The 17516-nt window shown below is 35.0% G+C and overlaps 1 protein-coding gene across 1 annotated transcript in view; it reads right to left on the bottom strand.

Annotated features, from left to right (window-relative positions):
• Positions 1-751: 751 nt before the first annotated feature.
• The window catches only part of LOC131153603 (tricalbin-3-like), a 66447-nt gene continuing 49682 nt past the window's right edge, over positions 752-17516 (bottom strand). The window contains exons 7-8 of the mRNA XM_058106020.1: positions 1006-1450; positions 752-887 (exon numbers count right to left, since the gene is read on the bottom strand). Of these exons, the coding sequence (XP_057962003.1) occupies positions 799-887; positions 1006-1450 (534 nt within the window). The 3' untranslated portion in view covers positions 752-798. The remainder of the gene's footprint in view (positions 888-1005; positions 1451-17516) is intronic.

The following is a 17516-nucleotide window of genomic DNA, read 5'->3' as shown; positions in this document are numbered from 1 at the left end:
TGGTTTGATACTTACTTTCACAGAAAAGAAGGTTGGGTTTAGTGGAACAGACTCGGGTGGATAGGTGGGAGTGGGAGGGATAGAAGGTGTGTGTGTGTGTGTGTGTGTGTGTGAGAGAGAGAGAGAGAGAGAGAATGTGAGTGGTGTGAGGTGAGATTGAACAAGAAGCCAGGACGCCCATGAAAAACCAAATTATATCCAGAATAGACACACCACTTGAACCACACTTGGAAATAATCCACCATTGAAACATCAAAACCCCTAATTCATTACATTGCTTTTACGCCATCACCAATGGAAGCCAAACTTTCTACTACACACTACTCCGCCCACACCCTGTTGCTGCCACCATTTCATCTTCGCAAACTCCAAATTTATCTCCACAGTCAAACCTTCACTATTGACACCATTTCCTTTGTCTAAGAAGTTGGTGGAATTTCTTAAATGGCAGGGGGCATCCATGTCATTGAGAAAACACCAGGGAGCTTGATGTACCCCTTAATAAAATTGTCAATCAGTGAATAAAGAACCTATCCTCAGCGGAGTTGTATTATAGACAATTTGGCACATTATTATTTTCACAGCAGATTGCAGTACAGCAAGATGGATAGTTTGATAAAGATTAATGTTCGTAATTGAAGGAAAAAATGCCTATTCAACTAGAAAGAGAATACATAATTTAACCACAGGCAACTGGACCAATAAAAAAAGTTAAAAATATGAAGAAGCATAAGAGTTATCTCAAATTACCTGATCAAAGCAGTGTTGACTATTTGTTCTTCATCCCTTGAATTCACATCAAGGATTAAAAAAACTTGAACCACCCATATTGATAGCAATGAGCACCAAAATACTTGTAATAACGGCAAGAAAAAATAAAGCCGATCCTGTGAATGAGAAGTCTTTAATAGTGCATTAAAAATGAAAGGTAAATCAAACTAGTTTTAAATGGTGAACTAAATAAATTATGACTCTACATAACATAGATCTTTCAGTGCAACATACCTCCAGCACCTTCAGAACCACTATCTGGGTCTAAGGATATGGATTTAGCATTAATCCGTGCTTTTGATGTTGGAGGCCTAATTGTGGTGCCATCAGAAACTTTGGCATTCACTGTTTCAGATGCCACTATCCCTTGGAATTCCTCGCTTACAATCAAAGCTGCTAGAACATCCATAAATGATTCTTTATCTGTTTCACTTCTTGTTTCCCTTTCATGCTGCTTATAAGCAGAATCTTCATCAGAATCAGACAAATCATTATCCGAAGCATCTGTATCTATGGATTCTGTCTCAATCCAGCCATCTTCTTCATCCTCAACATATGCTTTATATGTTAATCGCAGCATAATTTCTCCAGAATAACTCTTTTTAAACAGTCCCCAACCTCCTTGCAACATTACAATCCTATCTGTTGGTACAGTGTCCCGAAGAGATGCCAGATCGACCTAAAAGTATCATTTTATAAGGGAATGAAAAACTTAACCATGAAAAGTCGTTAACCGAACTTCCAACTTGTGCATTAACTTACATGCGAGGTTAGTCAAATTTGAGGAGAAAATTATCGTATAACTAATTGTTACGACCACAACTATCTTAATAAAAAGACAATCTCCAAAAATCTTCTTTTAGCAAGGCCTCACTGTTCAATCCAGACAATGTATGAGATAGTGTAAGTGAGCTAAGTGAAAATGCTTTTTCAACAGGTAATGAATGCATTTACTTCTCCTCATAATTCAATTTCATTAGGCCGGCAGCACAAGAAAACATGTTGGTACTATGAGGGGAACAACTTCAAGTACTAAAGAGAAGCATGCATAGGCAATTCACAGCAAAAAGCAATGAACCTTCCAATGCACATGGAGAGATTCACACGTGAGCACCGCAATGTGGAGCCTTTCTTAAGAAAATGAGAATATTTACAACATGGAGTGCTTATATTGGATCAGAATAAAGACCTGCCTAAACTCACAATACTTAGAAAGGTCTTTTCAAATATAAAATATTCAAAAGCTATTCTGAAAATGTTTTAGCATAAAAAATACACAAACTTAGATGTAAGAATCAATGGGAGCACGAGATCTAAAAGAACAATTGAAAGAAAAAGGCAAAAGATGCTAAGGAAGAATAAGAAAACAAATCTAAAGACAGCCAATTATGTGGCCTGGACAATTCTATAACAGAATTGCGTCCTTGTCATGTTTGCAGTAGAAACCAACAACAATACATACTCAACAAACAACAAAAAGATACCTTATCAGGAGATAAGCAGAAAAGGAAACAATAGGAACTGAATGCCCCAGAGCAGCAGCCCCAACAAGAGCTTTAAATTTAGATTTAAATATACACATGCATGCCAAACACAACAAAATAAACAGAAGGGACCATGATGCTGGTCTCAGGTTTTGTTTTTTTTTTTTTTTTTCAGCCTGCTTGACTGTGTGCGCCAAGCTCATGGAGCTACATAATGGAAGACAAAAAAAACAAAAAAATACTCTCCATTATTTCAAGAAGAAATACTCCACAGGAAAATTTTCCAGCCATTAGCCTCGCTGAAATTTTGCACACCTCCCTGACACTGGATACATTTTTATGCCACTTCAAAACACTTTAGACATAGTAACGACCTACTTTTAAATTCTTGGATAAACAAGAATTTACTAAGCAAAGAAGAAAATGAGAATTAAGGCATCATCCTCATTCCCAGCAGGAATACAACCAAAGATACTAATTAAGAAAAGCTCATCAATCTCTCTGCATATAAATTCGACACTTGTTTAAAGAATCCATCCACAAAACACCAAAATGCTGCACCATAAAAAACAAGCGAGTCTCGACATCCTTAAAAATTCTAATATTACAGTCCAATCCTACATACAAAACCACAAGAAAAGCAGCACAGACAGCCTTTTCATTCTAGGAATTTCCAAAGCTCCAGAAAAACCAAAGACCTAAACCCACCAAGAAAAAGCACAAATAAACTATTCCCAAACCTTTATAGTATTGAAAAACAAATAGAAGAAAAAGGTACAAAAGCTTGAGAAAAATTTGTTTGCCAACAAATAAAAAGAATATAAAATATAGAAAAGAGTTGCCCCCAATCCCTTTGCAAATCAATCGAAGAAAAATTCCAGAAGCTAAAGTTCAAAGGGGAAGCAAGAAACCTCTCTACCCCACAGCAAGTCAAATGGTTTAGTCTATCATTTCTTTCTGTCTACAATATCCAAGGAATAGTAGACCAAGCACATTGCCAAAGGCATTTCCCTTCTCATCTTTATCAAAACCTCAAAAACCTACAAACAAAAAATGCATCTGCAGCAAAGGAAAGACCCACAACAAGTCAACAAACCAGCAAATGAAAAGACCTTACCTCAAAGCTGCCCAGCCACCTGACAATGAAGAAATATGTGCTCACTTGTCTCATTAGCTTCACTTGTGTCATTAGAAACTATGCACATCACAAAAACACATGGACTGATTGCTTTATTAATTCTTCCTCAACTCATTAGTATTAATTTAATCAAGAACCAAATCCCAAGTAGATGTGTTAATCTTGGAGGGGGCGTTAGCCTTCATGTCACTCAACCTCTAGGGAAATTATCACGAAATTCCCAAAACCAAACTTGTGAGAAACAAAATAAAGAAAAAACACGCACCAAAGAAAAAAGAAAATAATCACACGCACAAGACAGTATTTACGAGGTTCGTCAATTTGCCTACGTCCACAAAGTTACAGGGATTTCACTATTCTCTCTCTCTCTCTCTCACACACACACACACACAAAAACTGCTTCTTCTTAACCCTAATCACCAAAACAACGGTTTCTATACCTTGTGCACAGGACTCACAATGGGCTACAAAACAGGCCAAAAAATTTTTCGCCCCCGGTGTTGCCCTCAGACCCCTAGGAGGCTTGTCCATGAGCGCTATGGCTTGGGCCTATAGGCCTAAGCCTTCGCTTCATGGACTAAGCCTCAGAAAAAATCTCCTATTAAAAAACCATGCAACATTGTTTCAAGTTGGGTCATTATCCGAATCAAACACAACTAGGCTCCACAAAACCCAACAAATCTCCCACTTGAAGACTAGTTCAATCACCAACATCAACCGCAATCCTCCAAAAGAACAATCTCTAATCCTTGCAATTCATCCTCCTGTCCTCAAGCTAGAAGGCCAACTGAAGCTGCACACAGCTTTAGCTTCTCAATGCCCTTCTTCTGCTGGACCCCTTTGACAACTAATCTGGCCTTATAACGCTTGTTACCATCATGCTCATTTTTTATTTTGTATACCCACTTGTTGTGCAAAGCCTTCTTCTCTATTGGCAATTCAATCAGTTCCTATGTCTGATTTCCCAACAAGGAATCCATCTCACCCTTCATGGCTAACTCTCATTTGCTTGAATTTTCATCTTGCAAGGCTTCATCATAACACTCTGGCTCACCATTATCAGTCAACAGGAGATAATTTAGAGCAGGTGAATAATGTTGTGGAGGTATAATGGTCCTGGAGGATCTACGAACTTCAGCTATAGGTGTACTATGATCTACCTGTGATTCTACATTCTCCTTATCCTCTTCACCCCTTTTCTGGACAATACTTTCAGTCAATTCATCTAAGTTCACAAACTCAAATTTCTTCTGATCTATCTCTGTGACATCTGACACTACAATTGACTTGTCCTTGTACATAACTTGTACATTAAATATCACATTTCTACTTCTGATGATTTTTCCGTTTTGTTCATCCCAAAACCGATAGCCAAATTTCTCATTACCATAGCCAATGAAAAAACATATTTTAGACTTTGCATTAAGTTTACTATGAGCATCGGAATCAATATGAACATAAAAAACACAACCAAAACTTTTAAATGGGAAATTTTACTTCTTTATTGCTCCAAACCTCTTTAGGAAGTCTGAACTTCATTGGAACTAAAGGTCCTCGATTTATCAGGTAAGCTGCAATACTAACAGCATCAGCTCAGAAAGTTTTTGGTAGTCCAGCATGCAACCTCATACTCCTAACACGCTCATTGAGAATTCTGTTCATGCGTTCAGCCACACCATTTTGCTATGGTGTCCTAGGAATGGTCTTCTCCATCCTGATTCTATGTGCAACACAATACTCACTGAACCCTCCATCTATGTACTCTCCTCCATTGTTTGACCTCAAACATTTTACTTTTAAACCTATTTTTGTCTCAACCATAGCCTTCCACTTCTTAAAAGTCTCAAATACATCATATTTATTTATCAGAAAATAAACTCATACCTATATTTATTTATCAGAAAATAAACTCATACCTTTCTGCTTGAGTCATCAATGAAAGTGATGTAATACCTTGAACCTCCAAGGGATGCAACCGGAGATGGCCCCCACAAATTAGTGTGTACTAACTCAAATTTTTCAGCCTTCGGTGTCCTGCCAATTTTCAAGAAGGTAACATTTTTCTACTTTCCTAAGATGCAGCTTTCACACTTCTAGTAGTTTCACTTTTGACAGAAGCATCTTTCTCCCTTTCTCACTCATGTGACCAAGTCTGCAGTGCCATAAGCTTGTATCAGTACTTGCTTCAGCAACTGCAATTGTGTCTCTTGGACTTGAGGTCATATATAGAGTACCAGTCTTCCTTCCACGAGCCAATACCCTGGCTCCCTTTGTAACCTTCCAAGTACCACAACCAAACAACATAGCATGCCCTTCATCATCAAGTTGTCCAACAGAAATCACATTTCTCCTTAGGTCAGGAATATGTCGAACCTTCTCCAGTAACCAAATAGACCCATTGGGCAACAACATCCGGACGTTTCCCATACCCACAACATCCAAGGCTGTACCATCAGCCAAATACACCTTACCAGAAACACCTGCAACATAGTTCTGTATGATTTCTTAGTGTGGAGTGGTATGAAACGAAGCTCCTGAGTCCAAAACCCAATCTTCAAGTGGACTGTCTACTGCAAGAAGTAATGCATCATGTACCTCTTCTGTTACAACATTAGCAGAATCATCTTCATTCTTCTTCTTAAGACTTTTGCATTGCCTCCTAAAGTGACCCTTTTTCCCACAGTTCCAGCATTGTACTTGTTGGCCTGGTCTAAATTTACTTCTGTTTTGATTAGAATTTCTGGATTTTGATCTGTCCTGATTTGAATTTCTGTCATTACCTTTGCCTCTTGTCTCAAGGTTTAGGGCAGAACTAGATCCTGAGGTTTCACCTACATCTTTTCTGCGAATCTCCTCAACCAGAATTAAATCTCGTATGTCATTGTACTTTAGTTTTTCTTTTCCTGTAGAATTGCTTACTGTCATCCTCATTGCCTCCCAACTGTTTGGCAAGGAAGCCAAAACGATCAGTGCACGGACATCATCATCAAAATCAATTTCTAAAGACAACAATTGATTTGTGATAGTGTTAAACTCGTTCCGATGTTGTGCTATTAATGCATTCTCTACCATCTTCAAATTGAACAGTTTCTTCATCAAATGCACCTTGTTGTTTGCTAGCGACTTTTCATACATACCAAACAAAGCCTTCATCAGATATGCTATGGTCTTCTCCTTACAACATTGTGTGCAGCAGACCTAGACAGAGTTAACCTGATAACTCCTAGTACCTGTCTATCAAGAAGAGTTCATTCCTCATCCTTCATAGTTGCAGGTTTTTCCCCTAGAAGCGGCAGATGCAACTTCTTCCCATAAAGATAATCCTCGATTTGCATCTTCCAGAATCCAAAATCTATGCCATCGAACTTTTCTATTCCAAACGCCTTTCTTGCTTCCTCTGCCATTGCTCCCACTCAAACCTAACCCTAGGCTCTAATACTAGTTCTAGGGAAATTATCACAAAATTCCCAAAACCAAACTTGTGAGAAACAAAATAGAGAAAAAACACATGCCAAAGAAAAAAGAAAATAATCACACGCACAAGAGAGTATTTACGTGGTTCGGCAATTTGCCTACGTCCACAGAGTTGCAGGGATTTCACTATTATTAGGGAAAAAATATAGAGTGTGGCAGTACAATTTTTCCTCTCTCTCTCTCTCTCAAAAACTGTGTCTTCTTAACCCTAATCACCAAAACAACAGTTTCTATATCTTGCGCACAGGATTCACAATGAGCTGCAAAACGGGCCAAAAAAATTTTCACCCCTAGACCCCCAGGAGGCTTGTCCAAGAGCGCTACGGCTTAGGCCGATAGGACTAAGCCTCATAAAAAATCTCCTATTAAAAAACCACGCAACATTATTTCGGGTCGGATCATTATCCAAATCAAACACAACTAGGCTCCACAAAGCCCAACACAATCAGCAAAGAAACCCTTTCGAAAGGCAGAGCTTCTACCCTACCAGGAGAACACTTGGCCTAAGTTTGGCGCAAGAGAGCTGGTCATTGCCTTGTGAATACTGATGCTAAAATAATAGTATTAAGCATAGGTTGTAAGCCAACAATATATAATAAGCCTCAACTGTATTACCAGCATCTAAGAACAAGTTTGGTAACAAGCTGCTACACACCAGACCACCCTACAAGCTTGGCAAAAACAAAATAAAAACACCAAATGGATTTCAGCTCATATGGAGAAAAACCCTCACTTCTTAAGTGATGCCATTCTCCACGACACTTGGGGTTGCAATAATGCCATTTTCTATTAACTCTTCTAACCAAAGGTACTTACAATGCATGTATGCCTAGCAAGCACATCCAAGGACAAAAAAAATTCAATTTGGATGGAAATGTCAAGGGTCTCATTTTCGGAAGTTTTGATACTGATGGTAATTTCAATTTTGATTTAAAGGAACACCAAAACCTTATAAAAAACTATGGAAATTATGATTTGAATTTCATCAAATATTTTTTCTATAGCAAAAGAAATATATTAAGAATAAGAAGAGAGAAGTTACAACCCAGGAGAGGACAGGAGATCCTCAAAGCAAGAAAAAAGAAGAAGAAAAAAATAGAGAGAGAGAGAGAGAGAGAGAGTAAGAAAACCAAAACCAAACCTAACAACCTATAAATAAGAGAACTCCTCTTTAAACCCTTCCCATCATAATTGGGAAAACTTTGTAAATTTGCTGATCTTTCTTCACATTTCTTTTAGCACCATCCAAGCAAACTTTACTTCCTCCAAGATGAGCCAACCAGAATCCCATCTTATTCAATAACTTTTGAGCTTCTACATCCTTCGCACTAACCTCTTTCGCGGGGGTAGGAAGATGTTGACCCTACATTAATGAGCCCCTGCCAAATCTTCACTGCCCTTAAGAATAGAAACATCCTCCAAGGCTGTCCAGTGTCCACACTTCCATCAGAGGACAAGGAACATAAGAACGAACCCCATGAACTTCAGAAGGGTCAAAAGCATGACCAAAATTTTCATAGAATTCATCCAACAATAATGCACTATCACAGGTAAAACCAATGTTCTTCTCCAAAATTTCACCAATTTCATTTCCTTCTCAATATGATTATCTCCATTGTGAAATATTAAAATAGATGATTCAATATTTCAGAAACATAATGAATAAAAACCTTAATTTTGCTCTTTTTCATTTTTTATTTTAAATTTTCAAAATATTGGTTGATATATATGAAATTTAGGCCTAAATCCTAAAATTTTACTAAAATGAAATTGAAACTCAATATCATGTTAAATCCTCTTGAAATTGGAAAAATTGCCAAAGTTTAAGACCATGAGCATATCCATCTCTCTTCTTTATTTTTCATTTATGTTTCCTTTTTCTTGCGGTTTATTTTATTAGCTCCATAAACCTACACTTATTGTATCATAATTCACATTTGTGGCTCTGTGAAACATAAACTGGCCATATTAAACATTTGCATAAATAGTTTAGTTAAAATTAGTGTGACCTGCATACTAGTGCTAAACTTAAGAAACAATCTATTAAAATATTTGTGCGGCTTTTAGACCCATATCAAGCATTCCCAAGCAAGTGCAAGTGTAAGTAACATAAAAAAGCAATTTCCTTGGAGTAAAGTTTAGTTTAGTTTAGTTCATACCTCAGCCTATGGTGAAGAAATAACAGAAGCTAAAATTTTGGTGTCATAGTATATATATCTTTGAAGCATCTTTTTTTTTAAAAAAAAAAAATTTTTAAAAGGAAAGATTTGGTACAAATTTTGGTGAAATTTTGAAATTTGAAGACTTTGCTTATGACTCCGGAATTCATAATTTTCGGCTTCTTTGTTAAAGTTCTTAGGTTCAAGACAAGAGATAGGCTACCACCCAATGTGCAGATCAGGCCCAATAAGCCTTGAACCAAAAATAAGTTGCATAAGTTTAAAATTCTAAAGCTCATGGAACTAATATTTGTGGGCAAACAAAAATTTTATGGTTTACACTTGCACTTAAAAACTAAGGACTTCAGGAGATATTTCTGATTTTGTGGAGCATCATCGAAAATTGGGCATGTAATAACCAAAAAAAAAAACAAATGTGTATAGAATAATAATAATGGTCATTTAATTAGTATTAAAACGAAAGTATTTCTCTGTTAGGATCCTTGATTCCATGTTTGATGCCTAAAAAAGACCTTGTCTAAGCGAGTACTCAGAGACTATTGCGGCTCAGTCGCTCCCTAGAAGTCGGCCTGATCAAAATGGAATTTCATAGGATAAATAAGGTAGACACTGTTTGTATACGTAAATAAGTACATAAAATAATGTTTTGACTAACATAATTTGTAGAAATATATGATAAAATAATAATAATACAAGTATCCTATGCGGAGCCCACAAGACCGTGTGGGACCCACATGAGTCCCAAAGCCGTGTGGGGATCCACATGAGTCTCGAAACTTCGTAGGGCTCATAAAATCGTATGATAACTATTGGAGTTACGTAGGACCCACTTGAGTCTCAAAATTGTGTGGGGTCCAATAGACCATGTGGGGCCCAAATGAGTTTTCGAAATTCGAACTTAATTCTTTTTAAAAAATAAAAAAATACTAAAACATAACTTAAAAATAATAACAATGATAATAATAATAATAATAATTTTTAAAAAAAATTAATTAATTAAGTAAATTAATTAAATGGGAGTGTCGGCAAGCACTCCCATTTTCCCCACATGATCCCCATCTCCATCACATACTTAACTCATACCTAACCCATCTCATACCCATTCTTTAATTTTAAAAAAATTATAATTTGACCCCTCTCCCCACAATTTTACAAATTCTATTTTCTTCCCTAAAATTTTCCTATAAATATGAAGCTCTCAACCTTCATTTTTCCCAAAAAAAATTTCCAAGGAAGAGAAAGAATAGTGAGTGAAAGAATTAGTGGTAGAGTGAGAATTTTTTTTATAATTAAATTCTCACTCACCCACTCTTTCCGATCTCATTTTTTGAGATATTCATTGCGTTCGTAGCACAAGATAAAGGAAGAGGTAAGTAAATTTGATTATATTAACTTTTTATTTAAAATTTATACCCGAATTTATTTGTAAGTAAATTTCAATTATATTAGTTAGTTTCATAAAATTCCCCTAAGTTTATGTTTACACATATTTAATTATACCAGTTTTATCTTTAATATCTTTGCATTTATTTTTGGGTTAAGATATGTTCTAATCCACTCGGGTAATTTTTAGCATTTCTTTTAATTCAAAAAAAAAATATTTTTAACACAAAAATTGTGTAGCATAAGTTTATTTTTACATTGCATGTTTCATGAAAATATGAGTAAAGATAAAATTTTCACGATATTATTTTAAATTGCATAAATTATAATAAGATGATTTTAAAACCCCTTATGACAAAGGAAGTTCAAAGTTACAGATGTTCGGTACCGCAACTTAAAGTTTTAAACGGATCAGAGTGGTTATATATGGTAGTAGATTTCTTCTGAGTGTACACCTGGTTCCGAACCAGGACTTAGTAAGGAAAATCTCACTTAATGATCATGTATGTTGATTTAATTTGGTCAGCCAGCCAGCTAAGTCCAGTCTTCGGACTGCACAACCCAATCATGGGGGTAAACATGACTTACGGCTAACAGGCCTAAGGGTGGTTTTTACAATATATGTTTATACATATTTAATTACGTATACAGAGTTATTGATGATTTGAAGGAAAAGTATATGTTTATATGAAAAGGGTCATTCTTGTGCCTAAATGATGATCTAAAGGAAACATATAAGGAAAAGTATATATATATATATATATATATATATATATATATATATATATATTTTTATAATTTTAAAGTTAAAAGTTTAATTTAACAGTCACAGTATATGGTTATTAAATTTTACTGTTATAGTTGATGATAAAAGTTTTATGCAGAAATTTTTAAATTTATATTTATTTTAGAAGCAGTTTTGAAGTTATAGTATTAAATATTGTTTTACGAAATTTTAAAAACTCATTTTGGTCACATACTAATAATAATTTTATTTACTTACTGAGCGTCGTCTCACCCCAATCATATTTTACATTTCAGATAACTCTAAAGAGCATATCGAAAATCAGGCATAACAAGCATATAGGTGGGGATAGAAAAATAAAGATTGATTAGAAATATTAGTATGTTGCCAGATGATTATGCTTTGTGTAATTTTTCTTCTTTTAGAATATATGATTGTAATACGGTTAATTAGCGCTCTGGTTTAATAATAATTGAGTTTATTTACTTCCACTGTAAACCAATGGTAAAAAGTAAATATCTCAGATCCTTCGGGGTTGGGGTATTATAGGGCAGCCCTAAGCATTTCGAAACCTTATATTGATTGAGAGAGCTCTCAATTTTAACTCTTTTTACTACTCTCATTATTCTTTAAAATCCCTTTGAATCACTTAAAAAGCTACTTCCCAAAAAGAGGTGAATTTTCTGAAATTCACATTGCCTTTACATATTTCATGGTCAAGTTATAAATTTAAGTGACTACTATGACTATTATTATGATTAAGGGTCATATCAACATGCATATGACACACTATTACTAATATTGATAATTGTTATGGATCTAGGTGTGTATCCACCAAGTTATTTACTTGAATTTTTATTGGTATATTTCAGATGACCCTGTTTCGATGCATGCATGATTCCTAATTTAAGATGATCTAATTATGATGAGAATAATTTGAATTTTTTACAATTTCAGAAAGTATTTTCAACCGTTGTTAATAAAAATTGATGAGGCTCTTGTAATTCCTTTACTATCCATTTGAAGTCTATCTCATTCCATTCATTGTATTTTACAAAGTTGCATATTTGTTTCTTCCTTTCCTAGGTAGGGTAAAGTGAGCAGTGGTCAGCTCAAAACACTTGACTGTTGGAGCCAACAAATATCTATGATAAGGTATGGACCTCTTGCAGGGCACCCTGCCCTGGTCAGGTGGGCTCTGGGTTGGAGTTTGACGGTAACACCTCCTTCACATGCATACCAATCTCACATAGACAGAGACAAACAGATGAACTATTGAACAAGTACAAAAAGAAGAAAGTGCATCGTAACAGAGATGACAAGGAGAACACATATAACAAAACAAGAAGCTAAGACATCCTCATGTAAAAGCTCCAATACCATGTTAAGTAACCACATTATCTAAAAGCTTAAGTTATTAGGTTGAGGACCAACAACATATATCAAGCCTTAACACTTCCAAGTAACATTAGAAGGAAATGGGTATTTATGCATAGAAATCATTCCAAATTTTTCAAACTTGTTTAAGTTACCCAAGGGCAGGACAAATGCAAGAAAAAATTACCCTAACTATTGTAAAAGCATAACGTGCACATACACACGCAAGCAAACATACAAGAATATGAATAAAAAGAAGAGAGAACAAATGAGCCTCTCTGTTCTCCATTGTAACGAATCTATAGTGGTATTCTTATTAAGATCAACACAATATTTTTTTAAATCAGATAAAAAGGGCAGCCCGGTGCACAAAGTTCTCGCATATGCAGGGTCCGGGGAAGGGACGGACCACAATGGGTCTATAGTACGTAGCCTTACCTTGCATTTTTGCAAGAGGTTGTTACCATGCCTCGAACCCGTGACCTCTAGGTCACACAGCGACAACCTTATAGTTGCGCCTAAGCTCCCCTTCATTTTTTTAAATTGGATAGGGGTAAAAAAAATTTTAAAACAAAAAGGGATTTAGAAGGGAAGATGAGCCACAAGGCATCCATCAAAACAAAACAAAATAAAAAAGGACAAGATACTCTCTTAACAAAAAAAAACTACATCAAAATGGCCCTCCAATCAGGATGCAGGTCACTTGAGAACATATCCTCAAAAACATCATAAGGGAAAGCCCAAAGCAACGAAAATAACACAACTTCATCCCTATCACAAAATATCCACTCAGCTCCATTTTGGTGCCACTATAAGTATTTTTCTCACTTTATTTTTAAGTAATTGTGCTAAACGAGGCATGTTTGTTTCATTACAAGAAAAGAAACCATAACCCTAAGAGTTTTTCTGAGAAGTAGTTGGGAAATGCCTATGGGCTCTTAAAAGAAGTTGATCAATATATACTTATTTTATATTATAATATAATTATATGCTAATATTATATTATTAATAAAATATTACGTTCTTATATTGTAATATAATAATGCACAAAATATAGTTTACATTATATAATACTGTGCTTTTCCTTATAATATATTTTATGACAAAATATTGTGGTATTTTATAATAATAAATTGTTATATTACCGAAAATATAAAGCAATATTACATAATTCCATAATAATACAATATTATTACATTAAAAAATAAAAACATAGTTGATTACAATAGCATCTAATATTATGATAATGTATTATTATAATACAATAGACCTATATTATAATGCTAAACGAGCATCTTTATATATTATTATATTAAAGTTTATAATGTTACAATAATTTCAGAATGTTATAATAATACATTTTTAAAATTGTACATATGATTATATGATGATTGTTGTAAATGAAATTAAAAGAGGAAAAAAAAAGTTTGGAGTTATAGAAATTCAACAGTCTAGTTCTTCAGGAACTAGATGTTGCTAATCATCTTATTATCTCATTTTGTTGTAAAGCATGTCCTTATATAGGCAAATACATTGGCATCCCAAAGGTTAAACACATAATGAACCATTATATGGGCATACCAAAGGTTGTAACCTATTATCTAAATAGTCATCCACATAAATATACATGTTTTACAACACTCCCTTGGATGACTATACACTATTAATATGTCTCATTAAAACCTTAGCTAAGGAAAACCCTATGGGACAAAACCTTAACGAAGGAAAAAGAGTACATATTCATAGTTCCCCTAAAAAATACAATCAATTAAGAAATGTCCTTAAGTTGTCGCATTCCAATGTTATGTACATGCTTTTTGAAAATTGAAGTTGGCAATGCTTTTGTGAATAGATCTGCCGAGTTGTCAGTTGAACGAATTTTGCAAATGTCAACATCTCCTTTCTTCAAAAGTTCATGAGCGTAAAAGAACTTTGGTGAAATATGTTTAGTTATATCACCTTTTATGTACCCACCTTTGATTTGTGCAATACATGCCGCATTGTCCTCGTACAATATTGTTGGCGTGTCATTCTCCAGTGATAATCCACTTGTCCCTTTAATGTATTGGATTATAGTTCTTAACCACACACATTCACGACTTGCTTCGTGAACTGCCAATATTTTTGAATGGTTTGAAGAGGTAGCAGTGATCGTTTGCTTTACAGATCGCCGTAAGATAGAAGTATCACCACATGTAAAAATATAGTCTGTTTGTGATCAAGCTTTATGAGGATCAGAAAGATATCCAGCATCAGCATATCCTTTCAACACAGACTTTACTCCCTTTGGGTAAAACAAACCCATATCCGATGTGCCGCGGAGATAACGAAGAACATGTTTTACTCCATTCCAATATCTCTGAGATGGTGTAGAACTAAACCTTGCCAGCAAATTTACCGCAAAAGCTATATCTGGTCTAGTGCAATTTGAAAGATACAAGAGTGCTCCTATTGCACTAAGATAGGGTACTTCAGGACAAAGGATTTCTTCATCATCTTCTCGTGAACGAAAAAGATCCTTTTTCACATCAAATGAACAAACAACCATCGGGGAGCTTAATGGATAAGATTTATCCATATAAAATTGTTTCAAGATTTTTTCTATATAAGATGATTGATGAATAAGAATTCCACTTGTTAAATGTTCAACTTGAAAACCAAGACAAAATTTTGTCTTCCCAAGATCCTTCATTTCAAATTCTTTCATTAAGTAGTCAGCAGTCGTTGAGATCTCTTGTGAAGTTCCTACTATGTTTATGTCATCAACATAAACTGCAACTGTAGCAAATCCAGAATTTATCTTTTTAACGAAAACACAAGGACAGATAAGATTATTTTCATATCCAATTTTCAACAAATATTCACTTAGACGATTGTACCACATTCGTCCAGATTGTTTCAATCCATACAAGGATCTTTGTAATTTAACAGAATACATTTTCCGTTGTTTTGTGTTATATGTTTCAGGCATTTTAAATCCTTCAGGGATTTTCATATATATATATATGTCATTATCCAATGAGTCATACAAGTAAGTTGTTACTACGCCCATGAGGCGTATGTCGAGTCCTTCAGAAACCGTTTAACTAATCAAAAATCTAAAAGTAACTACATCCATAACAGGGGAGTAGGTCTCATTATAATCTATACCAGGCCTTTGGGAGAAACCTTGTGCTACAAGACGGGCCTTGTATCTCGCAATTTCATTCATTTCATTTCTTTTACGTACAAAAACTCATTTATACCCAACAGGTTTGACATTCTCAGGTGTTTGGACTACTGGTCCAAATACCTTACGTTTGGCTAATGAGTCTAGCTCAGCCCGTATTGCCTCTTTCCATTTTAGCCAATCATTTTGATATCAACATTCTTGTACAATTTGAGGCTCAGGCTCATTATCATTAATAATTTCTGAAACAATCGCATATGCAAACACATTATCAACAACTTCATTTCTTCTCTGCATATTTCCAAATTTTAACAAGATCTCATAATTTTCTGATACCAGAATCACTTCTGGTGTTGCTTCTGTGGAAATATGAAATTGTTGATCTATATTTCTTTTAACCTCTTCTTGAGTGTTAATGAACTCTTTTGGAGTGTCACTTTTATTCATATCTGTATCCTTTGCACCAATTGGTCTACCATGCTTCTGGCGCACTTTAGATTCATTAGCTACTATTCCCATTGGATGTTCTTCAGGAAAAATCAATCCAGCGGGAATATTTGCGGCCGGAACATGTGATTGAGTGACCCTTTTGGTGTCTGTAAAAACATCTAGCAATTGATTTGTAGCATTCTGCAAATGAATTATTCTTTAAACTTCAAGTTCACGTTGATTAGTGTGTGTATCAAGATTAGACAAAGTTGGTGTGTTCCAACAAATTTCTTGTGTTTTTCATTCTTTACCTTTTCCTTCTCCTAATGACGAGAAAACTAATTCATCAAATTGACAATCTAGAAATCTTGCTCTAAAAAGATCACCTGTTAGTGGTTCAAGATATCTAATGATAGAAGGAGAATCAAAACCAACATAAATACCAAGCCGACGCTGTGGTCCCATCTTACTTCGTTGTGCAGGTGCAATAGGAACATATACAGCGCAACCAAAAACTCTAAGATGAGATATATTAGGTTGGTGGTTAAACACAAGCTGTGAAGGTGAAAACTTGTGATATGTAGTTGGTCTAATTCTAATCAAAGAAGGCAGCATGCACTATAGCATGACCCCAAGCAAATGCAGGAAGCTTTGATTGCATAAGCATAGGTCTAGCAATAAACTGTAAACGCTTAATGAAGGATTCTGCTAAACCATTTTGTGTATGAACATGTGCAATAGAATGTTCAACACTTATTCCTATTGACATGTAATAGTCATAAAATGCTTTTGAAGAAAATTCACCTGCATTATCTAAACGGACAGTCTGAATGGGATGATCAGGAAAACTTGATCTTAACTTTATTATTTGAGCAAGAAATTTAGCAAAAGCAACATTACGAGTTGAAAGTAGACAAACATGTGACCATCGAGTGGAAGCATCAATTAAAATCATGAAATATCGAAATGATCCGCAAGATGGATGGATTGGACCACAAATATGTCCTTGTGTTCTTTGCAGAATAGATGAAGACTCTAAAGATAATTTAGATGGAGAAGGTCTAACAAGTAGTTTTCCTTGAGCACAAGAAGTACAAAAATAATCACCAAGTAAACGAACTTTCTGATCCTTTAATGGATGTCCATGTGTATTTTCAATGATTCATCGCATCATAGTTGAACCAGGATGGCCAAGACTATCATGCCAAAGTATAAAACTTTTAGGCTCAGAGCACTTTCGGTGCATAAAATTTGATTCAACCATCCTTATTTTTGTGAAATATAGGCCAGATGAAAAACTTGAAAATTTTTCTAATATGATCTTCTGGTTTGAAACTATAGATGTAATAAAAAGATATTCCATATC

The sequence above is a fragment of the Malania oleifera genome, chromosome 4 (genome assembly GCF_029873635.1).
Source record: "Malania oleifera isolate guangnan ecotype guangnan chromosome 4, ASM2987363v1, whole genome shotgun sequence".
NCBI lineage: Eukaryota > Viridiplantae > Streptophyta > Magnoliopsida > Santalales > Ximeniaceae > Malania > Malania oleifera.
The sequence above is the reverse complement of the archived record's forward strand: the minus strand, read 5'-3'. Positions and strand labels throughout refer to the sequence as shown.